A 14,876-nucleotide genomic window follows, 5' to 3' on the forward strand; every position below is an offset into this window, starting at 1 on the left:
CTTGTTGACTGATAGAACATATGTTCACTAAAGAGATCTAATTAGACTGAAAGAATGTTTTATTTTCACCATTTTGTTTTAAAGACCAGACTAGATCCATTCCCATCGTCTGTATTGTCTAAACAGTTCAGTGATGTGCTAGTATCGAAGTTGTCACCTTTCCTATTTTTTTTTTTTTTTATTAAAGATTTTAAACATGTCTAAAAGAAATTTCTGTGTATTGTTTAGATGATATCAGGTAATTGAAGATTTTTTTCTTCAAATCAATATATTACCTATGTGAAATCCTACTCCATTTTTGGTATAGAGAATGCTCCCTTGCCCAAGGTACTTTACCTTGGTCTTGTTGTTGACATGTGTTTGTGTGCTTGCATGCACACGCACGTTTGTATTTATGTGTATGTGCTTGCATGTGTGTGTGTTGAGAAATCAGTTACGCTAAAGTGTCCTGAGATGTAATCATTATAAAAAAAAAACTGAGAAAAACCAATAACAGTAGCTGATTCTGAAGTAATTTACGTGTATCAGATGTATTGAAGTAATTAGTGCTATGGTCAGACATGATTAACCCATTAGCAATTAAACCAGTCATATTTGGCCAAAATATTGTATCTATTTTCTGTTCAAACTGGCCAGATCTAACTTCTCTCTCTCTCTCACACACACACCTTACAATGTCATAGTAAGAACAAACTGTCACATCATTGAAATATCAATGCTACAAGATAATGCATAATTAATTCAAGACAATGTGAATAAATAAACTTTATATTTGAGTGAGTAGGCTGAATGTTGAAGGGTTAAATGTGTTGTAGATGTGAACATGCTGTCATCTTGGATGTTACATATCTAGGACTACATTGCTACATTATCCTATATATTCATCCCCCTTTTTGAGATGTTTTGGATGCTATTTGAAGTAACCATGTGGTAATTTCCCTACTTGACTGAACATGTGATGTGCTGGAAGTTGTGGTAGCATTGTGTTCAGATAAAGAAGGATAGGTGTTGTTTTCAGTTATTATTTCCTCTTTGTACAAATAGAATACATTTTGATAGTGCATGGCAGTGAAATGTGGGCATGTATGAAATGTGTGTAAAGGTAGTGAATATTGAGAACCTTATACCTTGTGTAAGGTGTTTCATGATGTATGGCAGTGTATATAGAAGGCAGGCTATACGTCATGTGTGTGTTAAGATGTGTCATGGTGTATGGTACTGTATATAGATGACTGTATGTGATATACGATGATATATGGTAGTAAACATAGAGAGTTACATATGTTCCTTTACATTAACTACCTTACACTGTCTCACACACACACAAATGTGTAAGGTGGTGTATGGTAATGCAGACGACTGTATGAAGTATGTGTTAGATGTATATTGAAGGTATGAAGGTATATTGAAGATGTATATTGAAGGTATGAAGGTATATTGAAGATGTATATTGAAGGTATGTATAAGGTATGTGGAGGACATATATGTGCTGCTGGATATGCTGTTGTTCATTAGCGTATATTGAGATTATATAAGGTGTAAGACATGTGACTCTGTGTTTATGATGTGATGGATATATAACAGGGAATGTAGAGGACTATCTGTGGAATACTAGATGGCAGATATTGTATGCACATGCTTACATGCACACGTGCATAAGTGTGCGTGCTTATTTGAATTGGTTTGCAAATGTGCACATTCAAGCATGCTTATTTGTCTATAAATATAATTAAACACATTTTATTTGCAAAGGAGCTTTCTTTCAATCTCTCTCTCTCTATCTCTCTCTCTCTATCTCTCTCTCTCTCTCTCCTCACATGTCTTTTATCTTTCACATGCATATACTTATATCTTATTTTCACACACACACACACATGTGTATGTGTGTAGATAGATAGATAGATATAATTCACCTGTGTATTTATTTATTTCACACACACACACACACACACACACACACACACACACACACACACACACACACACACACACACACACATCTTTCTCACATGTACATACATCTATTTTTTACATTTATCTATACTATATTGTTTAAATATATGTCAAAGCCTTACAAAAATGTCTAGGACAAAAGATTATTATATTTAAAGAAAAAAATTTTGTTGAAATACTTTAAATTATCACATTTAATATGTTTAAGCTGCTTATCTTTTTTTATCCTAGTGGATAGAATTTTATTCTGATTTATCCATCCTACTTTTAATATCTTATTAACCCCTTTTTTCCATAATTGAATTCTCAATTCATTTGTTATCACTTCACTGAGAAAGTATTGTTTTCATTATATATCAATAAATCTTCACAACATTCTACACATATGTAGCAGAGGTGGTGGTAGTGGTGGGTCACAAGCTCTTTTATCTAGATGTCCTTGCTAGAGATTTTGGATCTGAAAGACAAAAACTTTGGTATAACAATGTATAATCTTGAGCTCTGAGAATGAGTTATAAGGTGTGCTTTGACTATGCCCACCAAATGCTGGTGGTGTTAGATATGAAAGCAGCATCAAAACTGTTAAACACTAAATTACAATAAGGTACCCTATGGGGTACCTTTTCATATACTCTGGTGGATATTGCTATTATTTGTTGTTTTTTTTTTGTTGTTTTCTTTCCTTATTTTCATATTAAAAGAGATATATTTGTCTTTGCGATCCAAGTGCTTGTCTTAGTGCAAAATTCTTAGCAAATGTAGGTATAAGTTGATACTTGGCAAATATCTTTGGATTAGAGTTTAAGATAGAAGATAAAGACAAACATTACTGCTATTTGTGAAACTATATATTAAAGAGTAGGATTTATCCTTCTGGTTTACAGTATTACAATCCATGTTATCTTATTATCAATATGTTTTTTTTTTCCTCCTGCCTCACATAATTTCTGTATACAGTGACACTTGAACCTTGTCTATTGTCAGCAATAAAATAACTTCAGTAGGTTTCATGATCTGTTCATTAAATATGGTCTTTCAGTGTCTTAAGATTTAGAACTAAAGCATATTGCCATTGGATAGTATATAATTTTGACTATACCTCTACCCTTACCCCAATTCAAACACCTTTATTGAGAGAGTCTCATCATAGTCAAGGTACTGGCTAAACAGGTTGTTCCTAAATACTTAACATCAACAACAGTTACAAGCCAATGAAGCAGCATCTGTTCAGTCACTCTACCTGCTAGAAACAGCACTTAAATTTCCCTCAAAGCATACTCTGTTTAAAAAAAATTGAGCAGACACATTAGATAATGTAGTCTTATGTAAAGTGTTTGAATAAAAGACAGATCTGGTGACTCTAAACAATTATTAGTTGTTATATCTTTATTCAGAACTGATACTTCATTCTCGTTACCTTGAATTCAATAATTATTTCTGATGGATACAAGAGATGAAAATACAGTAAAATCGCATTTATCAAACTTGCTCAGTTTCATTCATTATTTTGTTTATATCTCTTATTTATTTATTTAATTACTTACTTATTTATTACTGTATACAGCTAATTTTATTTTGTTATATTACGTCCATCCACTTCAGCTCATCGGTTTGTTTCCACTATAGGCACTAGGCCTGAAATTTTGTGGGAGTAGGGGTGGGGGGAGGGCTAGTCAATTGCATCAACCCCAGTGTTCAACTGGTGCTTATTTCGCTGACACCCCCACCATCACCACCAAAAGGTAAAGTTAGCCTCGGCAGAATTTGAACTCAGAACCTAAGGATGGATGAAATGCCACTAAGCATTTTTCCCAGCTTGCTAATGATTCTGACAGCTCACCACCTTGCCATTTTAATGATTTTTCTCTTTGTATTTCATGTTACAACAATAAAAATGCCTTTTGTTCCATTCATTCAGAGGCTTTGGCTCAGTTTAAGATTCTATAGACTACACACAAACATAGCATCGTGCATACGATCATTTAATCTGCTAAAAATAGCAGCCAATTCTAACTCAAACTGCAAACTACCATCTTAGACAAAACGAGAGAGCACATGAGGTAATATAGCTTTTGATACCATAAAATAGATGGTCATGTTTGGAATGCTTGCTTCATCAGAATTGAACTGAGGCTGAACAACAACAGCAGCAAATAGAAATCCCTTTTTATTGATCATTGTTATAACACCCCCCCCCCCCCCACCATGTGATGTGGTGTTGCTGTGGTGGTTTAAGTGCAGTAAAACATTGACAAACCTTTCTTTGAAATGATATCAGATCTGTGAAGCTCACCATTCCGAGATCCGCCCTCCTACTCCTCCAGCTTAATTTTAAACTTTAGGTTTTTCTATGTTTAAGAGATGAGGAATTATGTACATTATTTACATTTGACAGATATTTGTCCTTATCTTGGTTAAGAGCACGGGCTACTAACTCCAAGATTCCAAGTTTGATTTCAGGCAGTGACCTGAATAATAATAATAATAATAATAATAATAATAACATCGAAAAATACCTTAGGAATGAGAACCCAGGTTCGAAATTTCTCCAAGACACCTGATGAAGGCTGGAGGGTATATCAGCTGAAATGTTGTGTTAACAACAAACAAGATGAGGACAAATATCTATCAAATGTAAATAATGTAAATTTAGTTTTTTGTTGATTTTTTTTTAATATTTTAATTGATAAATTTTACCATACACTTTTCAAATGTAATGCTTATTTATTCATATTATTTTGAATTAATCATGCATTATCTCATAGCTTTGAGATTTCGATGATGTGATTGTTTGTTTATTCTTAGAATGACATTGTAAGGTGGGTGGGTGAGGCCAGATCTGTCCAGTTTTAAAATAAAATAGGAAGACTATTTGAGTCAGGTATGACTGGTTTAAATGCTAAAGGGTTAATGTGACAATGACTAATTAATAAATGAACATCAGTCAAGTATTCATTTAATTTTATTCATCTATTGTTTTTTTTTTCTTTTTGATTTTTTTTAAATACAAAACTTTTATGGTAAAACATTATTTCTTTATTTTAGTCTCAGAGCAGGATTATCATGAAATTTTTCTGCACTTTTGATATAAATTATCTTAAAATCTGATGAAAGAAAAAATATATCTAGTCTGTAATTAAATTAAAAAGTTACAATATTTTCATTCTTGATATTTCATCTTTCTGAATTTTTTTGTAATGAGCTTTGAAGTGTTTAGCCACTTTTAGTAATAAGTTTTACACTTTCATCATCATCATTGCTGTCATCATCATCATCACCATTATTTAATGTCAGTTTTCTATACTGGCAAGGGATGGATGGATGGTTTGATAGGATCCTGTGAGCTTATATTTAATGTTTTTTTTTTGTTTTTTTGACATTCATGGGCTTTAATCTTCAAGAACTCATACTAAATAATGTATTATTCTATTGGGTTCCTCATAATCATACTTCAGTGATTTCTGGAATATTCTACTTTCATATGTTGTTTTATACAAATGGTTTGATGATCTCTCCAGTTCGGAAACTAGAATTTTCTTGCTAAAGAAACCCATCATAAAGTATTGTAATTAACGAACTACTAACAATTATAGTCCTGTCATTAATATTTTATATTGTTTTAACTTAGTTTTTGTAGATTTTTTTTTTTTTAATCATATTTTGCAAACATTATCTCAACAATGATAAAAATCAAAGAAATATGTTTCAATGAATTGGTTTGCAGATTTAATTAATCATATTCATAATTTATTATGTGAAATTTGATTGAGAATTTATTATGGCCAGTAAGAGGAATTGAGTGAGAAAATTTATTAGATTAATATGCTCTGTTAAATTATTGAAAATAACAATACTACTACTACTGCTGATGATGATGATAATTGTTTGAAACTTTGGTATAAAGCTAGCAATTTTGGTGGGAGGGGTACTTGACTGCTACTTTATTTTATTGAAACTAGAAGGATAAAAGCAAAGTTCACCTTTGTGGAATTTGAACTCGGAACTTAAGGCATAAAAAAAAATAAAATAAATAAAATAAAAATGCCACTAAGCATTTTGTCTGACTTGTTAACAATTCTGTCAGCTTGCCATCTTAATAATAATAATAATAATAATAATAATAACAACAACAATAGATGATAATAACAGAGTTTAAATCCCAACAATTAATAATAATAAAGGTTTCTGATTTAACAAAATCTTATAACATTTTGGGGTTAGGTAATAAATAAAAAACAGTTTATTCAATTCTATTTAAAAATTTAGTTCTCAATTCACTTTGACTTTTTATTGTTTCTATGACATTTAAAAAAATTGTTTATTTATTTATTTATTTTATTTTATTTTATTGTCTATTTAAAAATGAATTCAAATTTGAAAATTTCATGTCAGATAAAGAAAAGGTTACCTTAACTTTTTTTTCAGTTACCTAGAATAGAAATATTTTTGTTAGAGAAGTACTCTGGTAAAAGAAGTACTTTCTATTGAAGAGAAGTACTTGTTCAGATTTGAGCAGATTTAAGATATGGTGGTTTAGCAATATCACCACAGGTTTTGCTAGTGACTACTGAGAATTGTAATTGTCTTTTATTGTGATAGTGAAGAGGAATGACAAACGGCAGGTGAGATAGAAGAAGAGTTTGAAGAGAAAGTTGTGAGAAGTGTTTGTTGAAGCAGTAACAGTGAAAGATAGGAGAAAAAAAAGGAACAAAATAGAAAAGCTGATGAATTGATGCAGATGTATAATCATGCACACATACATGCATAGGTCACATGCACATGCATAAACATGCACATATTATACATACATAGATTAGGAACTATAATAGTTTGTTGTGGTGATATGCTGGCAAGGTGTTAGTTAATGAAAGTGATGGTGGTGGTTGTAAGTAGTAAATAGATAACATTGAACAATTTATTTCTTCATTTTTGTCGACTGAAATTTACAAACAAGTACCAAATTATTTAATGCATGCACCTTATTGTAAATATCTGTAGCTATTGGGCAATGCCATTGAGCCACCACCACCGCCACCTCCACCATAACCTATGACCATCAACAACAAGCAACATATAAACATCATCACCATCACCACCATTTACCATTGTCAGCTCTTCTTTTTTCTCTAGTTTTCGCTCTACCTCTTTGTAAATGCTAATTTCTCCTGCTTCTTCTTGGTCTCTTTGTTTCTATTTGAGTTACTTCCCTTAGCACCACACAAGTGGTAGGTAGGTAGGTGGGTGGGTGATAGCGTGCTATTGCAATTCGGGATGATATCTTTCTTTTCAAATACTTCACAGTTATTGCCTGATATTTTTACAATACTATCTGTAATGGTCTGTTAGCCACTGTTGACACATTCCATTTACATCTTTATATTCTCATATGAAATAAATAAATAACTAAACCAAGACAAACACTGTTTTTCACTTTACAAGGCCTGAATACAGTTGAAGAAAGTTCTCAGGGAAAGGGAATTGTTTGGAATGCAGCATTCTGAAGAATGATGGAAAAGTGCTAAGAATAAATAGTAATATAATGTAACATAATATTATCAACAATGCTACTGAATGAGAAAATTTAAGAATTGAAATCTGATGGATTTTGCTTAATCTACCATTTAGTTAGAAATTCTTAGTCAATACTAAAGTTTTTTTTTGTTTTTGTTTTTCGCAGCAACAGTTAATATTATCTGTATTTCTGAAAAAAAAAAAAAACTTTCTCATAATAATTTAGACAAATGTGAAGTGTAATAAGATAAGTTCTTTTATATATGCATTTCTGCAGCATAGCTCCTAGTTTAGTTGCATCAGGTAGTGTTACAAAGAATGTGTTCAAGGGAGCTAACTATAGGGGGCTAAAACTAATGTAGGTTAGTAGCTATGTTGGTGCAATGTGATAGTTAAAATGGAACAGTTCAGGTGTCAACACAGTCTCTTCTCTCCAGAAGTACCTCTGTCTAGAACTCACTACCTGCTGGCATTTCCTCTGTCTGTTGACTGCAAATTTCTCTCTTTCCCATGTGTAAGGTTGATAGGAAGAAAAATATAACTTTTCTTATATAGAAATAAAATCTCTCTGAAATAATGTTTCCACCAATCACATGCAAACTTCTTGCACTCCAAGTTGAGGACAATTTCAATACTTTAAACTTTTAGCATTCAAATTTTTTCTGTCAAAATTAATGCTATTATTTTGAATTAATCATTCATCATTTGTAGTTTTGAGATTTTGATGAGGTAATTGTTAATTTTTAGAATGACATTATCGAGTTGGTGTGATAGGCCAAATCTGGCCACTTTATGCATAAAGCAGGTAGAATACTTTGGCCAGATTAGGCTGGTTTAAATGCTAAAGGGTTAAAGCAAAAATGGCTGTGTTTTTAAAATAAATTCATTTGTTGGTTTTTACATCACATCTGTTTTTGCATGCTGGCATGAGTTGGAGAGATATTTATTTGAGACAGTATTTTATGATCAGATGCTCTTACTCTTAGCAACCTTTACATGTTTAACAAGTAAAGGATTTTTTTTTTTTAATTTTGTATTCCATCAAACTTGGAAACCACAGAACATACTGTCCTGAATTATTAATTTATATTTTTGTGTTGCATTATTTTTTTACACTTAACTCATAGTGTCTTCATATTTTATTCTTGCAGGACTCAGGCCGAAATGGCCCATACATGTCGGGGTACAATAAACTTGGCCAATGCCTTTATTCATACTGAAGACTCATGCACCTTTGTTATTACAAATGGAGGTACTCAAAGCTTTCACCTAAGAGCTAGTTCTGAAGTAGAACGTCAGAAATGGGTGACAGCTCTTGAATTAGCCAAAGCCAAAGCTATTCAAATTTTGGAATCAGGTATTTTACATTTTTGTTGTTGTTGTTGCTATTTAGATTGTTTCTATTCTATTTTAAAACTTCTTTCATTCAACTATAAATTCTCCAAGGTGTTGCCCCAGCAGTGCTCCAAATGACTGAAAAAAGTAAAAGATAGAAGATTGTGGAATTGGTTGATTAAACTTAATGATTGATTGACTGCTGTTTGTTAGAAAGTCGGTTAATATTGCAATCTAAGTTAAAACTCATTTAATTGACTCTATGGACCTCATCCATCAATTTATAAACCTTGGAGAAACATTGTGTATGTGTATATGTGTGTGTTTTGTGTGTATGCAAGCATGTATGTATGTGTATGTTGTGTGGCTTGTGTGCATACAAGCTCACACACATTCATTGACTCTCCCTGCCTTACTTTTTATTGTTCATGCACAGCCAAGCACACATTCCCACATGTGCACTCTTGAGACCCCCTCCCCCACTCTAAAAAAAACTTGTTCTTTCATATATATTTGTGAAATGTTCATGTTCAGCAGCTAGAGGAATCCATCAAATCAGTTCTGACGCCTGGAGATCTCTTGTGGATATCAATGTCCACAAGGCTTTCCAAATGTATTAGAAATGGTTTATCAATGTCTTCCTCTGGAGTTTATCATGAAATGGTTTATCATTGTCTTCCTTTCGGCAGTGATTGCATTTGGTATCTATTTACTGGTAGGTGAAATACTGAGCCAGTTTGACAGTTAAGTATTACAGCTTACGATACAAATTATATGACGGGATATGAATCTGACCTGTCAGTATCATACCATGTCTATTTGACCATCTATATAAATCAGTCAATATCTATATATCAGTTCAATCAACAGACTTCTATAGCAGATTCTGTATCAGATTTTCATAAAGATTTTGGCTGATGTGAGACTATGATAGGAGAGTCTTACTTGAGGTGCCATGCAGTGAAATGAGACTCAGTATTGCACGATTGTGTAGTGAAGTTCTTAACTACACAAACATGCCTATACTAACTATATTCAATATAGTTGTGAGAGTAAAATATTGTAAGGAAGAATAAAAATCTTTTGAGATGGAGGTTCAGACATAGGTTTGTGGTTAAGATTTCACTTCGCAACCATGTTGGTGTTCCACATTTAATTCTGCTGTGTATCACACTTTGGCAAGTGTCTTTTACTGTAGACTCAGGCTGACCAATGCTGTATGAGTGAAATTTGGTAAATTGGAAACTGTAGAAGCTCATTGTGTGTCTATATGTACTGGTGTACTAATTTGTGCTCCTTTATGTCAAAAAGTAACTAAGCCATTTGACAAATAAAGAGACAAAATAAGTTCCAAACTGAAACAAGTGCCAGGATCAACATGATTCATTAAAATCTTTGAAGGTGGTGCCAAGCATAGCTTACAAATCAAAGAAGTTTTACATAGTCCTGTCTCTGTAGAAGACACTGTATCATAGAAAACACTGTATCATTCTGTGCAATTTGGTGTACATGGCTAATCAAACCACCAGCATGTATGAAAGCAAATGAGAGAGTCTCTATGTGGCTACTCAACCTGCCAAAAATATCAACCAAATCTCCAAGTCACATTTTTCTATATTAGAAAAAGAAGGGCATGTTGGATAGCACTGTATTTGATATGCAAAATGTTGGGATGATCACAGTTGTAATAGCTTGAATCATAAGGTCTACTCAATTACAACTGACCTGAGGCTATGTATATAAATAACCACTCCCCTAAAAAAATTAGTATAGAGGAGTGTAAAGACAAATATATTTACTCAAGAGACTTTTAAAAAAAATAAAGGGGCTGCACCAGACTCAGACTGGAATCTAATGCAACCCCTCAGCTTACCAACCCTGGTCAAATTGTCCAACCCATGCCAGCATGGACAACACATGTTAAATGATGATGATGATGAGGCTAAATGACAATAATTGCCTAATACAGTTCTATATTACCTCAGGAATGAGAACCCAGGTTTGAAATTTCCCCAAAGACACCTGATGAAGGCTGGAGGGTATATCAGCCGAAATGTAATGTTAACAACAAACAACATGAAAACAAATATCTGTCAAATGTAAATAATTGCCTATATAGTTCCTTAGTCATTTTAACTTCTACTTTTCCATGCTTGCATGGATTGTATCTAGTTTAATAAGCCAGATGCCCTTCCTGTTCACCAACCCTCACTTGTTTCCAAGCAAGGTAAAATTTCCACATGGCCAGACATTAGAAATGAATTACACTGCTTTTATGACATTGTTAATCATCATGCAATGTCAAGACAAGGAGACTCTCTCTCTCTCTCATACACACACACAAGTTTCCTTCAGTTTCTGCCTACCAAATCTACTCCCAAGGCTTTGGTCATCCTGAGGCTACAATAGAAGATGCTACAGGAACAATACAGCAACTGATATTTAATTATATTTCTACTGTAACGATGATGACCAGGGTGCAAAATATTTGCATACGAAAAGGAAGTTTTCCCTGTTTTACTTTAAAATGTTTGCATGCAAAATGGATGTGAATTGTTGATGTAATATAGCCATTGGCTATTAGTCAAGCTAGGACCAGATATGTTATTCTAAGGATATTTTTTTTTTTTTTTTTTTTTTTTTTGTGCAGAAACAAGATAATTAAATCAATAATGATGTCGTATTAAGGACTTGTTGACTTTTAAAGTACAGAGGATTTTTTAAATTTGGGGCTGGCATCAGAAAATAATTTTTATAAAATTGTTTTTAAACATCTCTATCATAGCTCCACCCCACCCCACATCCCAATGGGTAAATTATTTGTCCATTCTACTTTTGATTTTTCTTTGTTCCACCACTTCTAATGCTTCTGACATTATATAGATATCACTCATCTGTCTCAGCCATTCGCTTCTGTCTTTTGGTCTTTATACATCCAGCAATTTCTCAGTCTTCTTTAAGTTTAATTATTGCCACAAGTGAAAGAAACATCTTCTCTCATATTCCAATAATAACATAGATGGCTTACATTAATTTCCTACTCAGTTGTTGAGAATGTTGCTGTTTTAGCAAATACCTGTACAATTTGTCTTATCTGATAGTATCATTCATTGATTATAACCACCATCCCAATCATGTGTCTAAATGTAGACTTGGCTGCAACCCGGAGGGCTTGATACAATATGGTCAGTTATTTTCTGGCATTCTAAATTTACAAAATTTATTCAGAATTAGCCAAGACTGGAGGGTATGAAGCAAAATGGTCAGCTACTTTCTGACATTCTAAATTTGCTATATTTGTCTTGGTTAACTAGTTTTCATGTATTTTCTCAGAGTTTGGCAACCGTAAAAAGTTTGGTTATACTATTAATATTAGGGCTGCTAAAATATTTTCAGATTCCTTGCACTTTTACAGCAGTCTAGATGGGTGCTAAGAATAAAATTATTTCTTGTAGTTTTATTCCCAGTCTTCATGGGTGCTATTTTTGAGGCAGTATTTTTAGGGAATGTTAATTTTGTGAACTTTTTCATTATTGTTATTTTAAACCAAAGGTTTTTGATGAAATAAAAAATACCAATAAAATGATATCACAAAAAAAAAAAATAGCACTCTGTACACTCTATAAAGGGGTTTGTGTTAAGAAAGGAATCCATCCACAGAAATTATGCCAGAGTAGGAGACACCGGTGCATGACACAGTCCTCCATTTCTTCAGACCTTGTCAAACTGTCCAATCCATATCAGTATGAAACTTAGGTGTTAAGTGGCGGCAGTGGCACCAGTGGTGGCGATGATGATCATCATCATCACAATTCAGTAGACTAAAGTTTTGTTCCTTACATGTTCTGCCTAAGAGGAACCATAATGATTATTATCATTATCATTGCCTTTATCATCAACATCCTCTTTTTCCTCTAGTAAACCCTATCTTAGAACACTGAGACAGTACATCTAATATGTATACACATTAAACTATATTATTGCATGTGTAAAGAAAGTTCATTTTTACCTGATTTTTAAGCTTTCATTTATCAATAACCTCCAATCATTTTCTCTACTTTTGAAATATGTCTGCACTGTTTCTGTTACCTCTACTAAAACAACTATTAATGCTCTGTTCTGGTGCAACTTCTGTTCTACCTATTTATTTCACCCACATCTTCTCCTTTGTAACCTCTATTAAATTTTACTCTCTAAATTGCTCTCTAAACACTTTGCCTCACCTCCTCTCACTGTCTCAGTTTTTCTCTTCAGTTCTTAACCTGCAACATTATTGTTAATCAGTCCCATTAAATATTGCTATCTTTAATAAACTCAACTAGATATCTATAGTGGGGCCTAGATTATAACCTCTGCCCCTCTTCTCCAGAATAACTCATTAAAATACAAAAAAAGTGTTTTGATTGTTTTTTAGCAAAATAAAAGTCAATTTCACTTTGAAATATAACAATGTTTCAAACAGACAGTGCTGATCATTGAGGACATTAGCACTAGCAACAATTGACCATCAATAATGTTGGCTGGACCTGGCTGAGCTAACGTTGGTGTTGCTTTTAATCTCTTAGTCACATCACTATAATAGGCCAAAGGTAGCAATTTATGGATAGTATAAATAAGCATGACGAAAAGGAAGTTGAGAATACAGTGGTTCTTATGTTTAATGCTCTTAGATTTATCAAAGTACTAAAGAACATTATGTTTATTAAGCCATCAATACTGATGGATTTAAAGGATGAGATTGGATTAACTACAATGTGACCAACTCTATTTAAATAGGAGTTATCTTATTTTCACACTTGTATTGACAAAGTTGCTGTGCATGTTAAGCACACACATGAATTGTGTATTTCTATCAAAAGAACAAATGACATGTATATAAGAACATGTATTGCCTGAAACAAAATAGGTATAATAAAAAAAAAAAAAAAAAGAAAACAACTTTAAAATATAAATAATCAGGCATGGCTTCTTATCACCAATTCCTCATTGTTTATCATCAATTTTATACATGTTGAAGATAAATTTACAAAATATATTTCTCAATTCTCTCTTTCTCGCACATGCGCACGTGTATGTGTGTGTGTGTGCACGTGTGTGTGTGTGTGTGTGTTTATTTATCAAACTTTTACAAAGAAAAGGTTGACACTGACTTTGAAATGACTGCCAACCTTTTTCTTATAAAAGTTTAATACACAGTTTAATGTTAAATTGTTTTTATATATAACTTGGCATAAATAAAAATATACACACACACACACACACACACACACACACACACATACACATACTCAATTACATACATACATACATACACACATACATGCATACACACATACATACACACATAAATACAGGTATACCTGTATTATAAGATGATTACTTCTGAGTTCAGTCCCACTGTGTGGCACTTTGGGCAAGTGTCTTCCATTATTGCCCTGGACCAAAACTTGTGAGTGAATTTCATAAACGGGAATGGAAAGCAGTCCTTCATGTGTGTGTGTGTGTGTGTGTGCATGCATGCATGCATGCAGAATGTTGAGAACATGTCTTGCCATGGGGAAATATTACTTTGTAGGGAAACATGTAAAAGTCTACCTCAATAAACTTTGCCTGACAAAGCATGGAAAAGGACATTAAAATTATGATGATAATATATATATATCATCATCATCATCATCATTTAACGTCTGCCTCTCATACTGGCATGGGTCAGCCAGTTTGACAGGAGCCTACCAGGTAGAAAACTACCCCAGGCTACTGTGTCTGTTTTGGCATGGTTTTTATGGCTGGATGCCTTTCCTAACACCAACCACTCTGCAGTTTCTGTGTATCCACTCACAAGGTTTTGATTGACCCTGGGCTATAGCAGAAGACATTCATCCGTGCCACGTGGTGGAGCTCTCAACCACTGAGTCACATCCAATTTTCCTTCTCTCCTACTCCCACTGTTTTATGAGATTTAATCCCTAATATTTTTTAACATACATCTTTGTTTTCTTCAGTTGTGGCTGTGATCATTAATGTTTCTTATTTTTATAAGTTTCCTAAAAGTGGCTTTACACAGAAATTACAATGCA

General features: G+C 33.1%; 1 protein-coding gene across 5 annotated transcripts in view; it reads left to right on the plus strand.

The window, feature by feature from the left end:
* LOC106875634 (oxysterol-binding protein 1) overlaps window positions 1-14,876 on the plus strand; it is a 208,765-nt gene that overhangs the window by 106,713 nt on the left and 87,176 nt on the right. For all 5 annotated transcript variants that reach the window (XM_089364962.1, XM_089364963.1, XM_089364964.1 and 2 more), the window contains one exon: window positions 8,616-8,821. In XM_089364962.1, coding sequence (XP_089221088.1) covers window positions 8,616-8,821 — 206 coding nt within the window. The remainder of the gene's footprint in view (window positions 1-8,615; window positions 8,822-14,876) is intronic.

This window comes from Octopus bimaculoides, chromosome Z (assembly GCF_046866305.1).
Source record: "Octopus bimaculoides isolate indiv1 chromosome Z, ASM4686630v1, whole genome shotgun sequence".
Taxonomy (NCBI): Eukaryota; Metazoa; Mollusca; class Cephalopoda; order Octopoda; family Octopodidae; genus Octopus; species Octopus bimaculoides.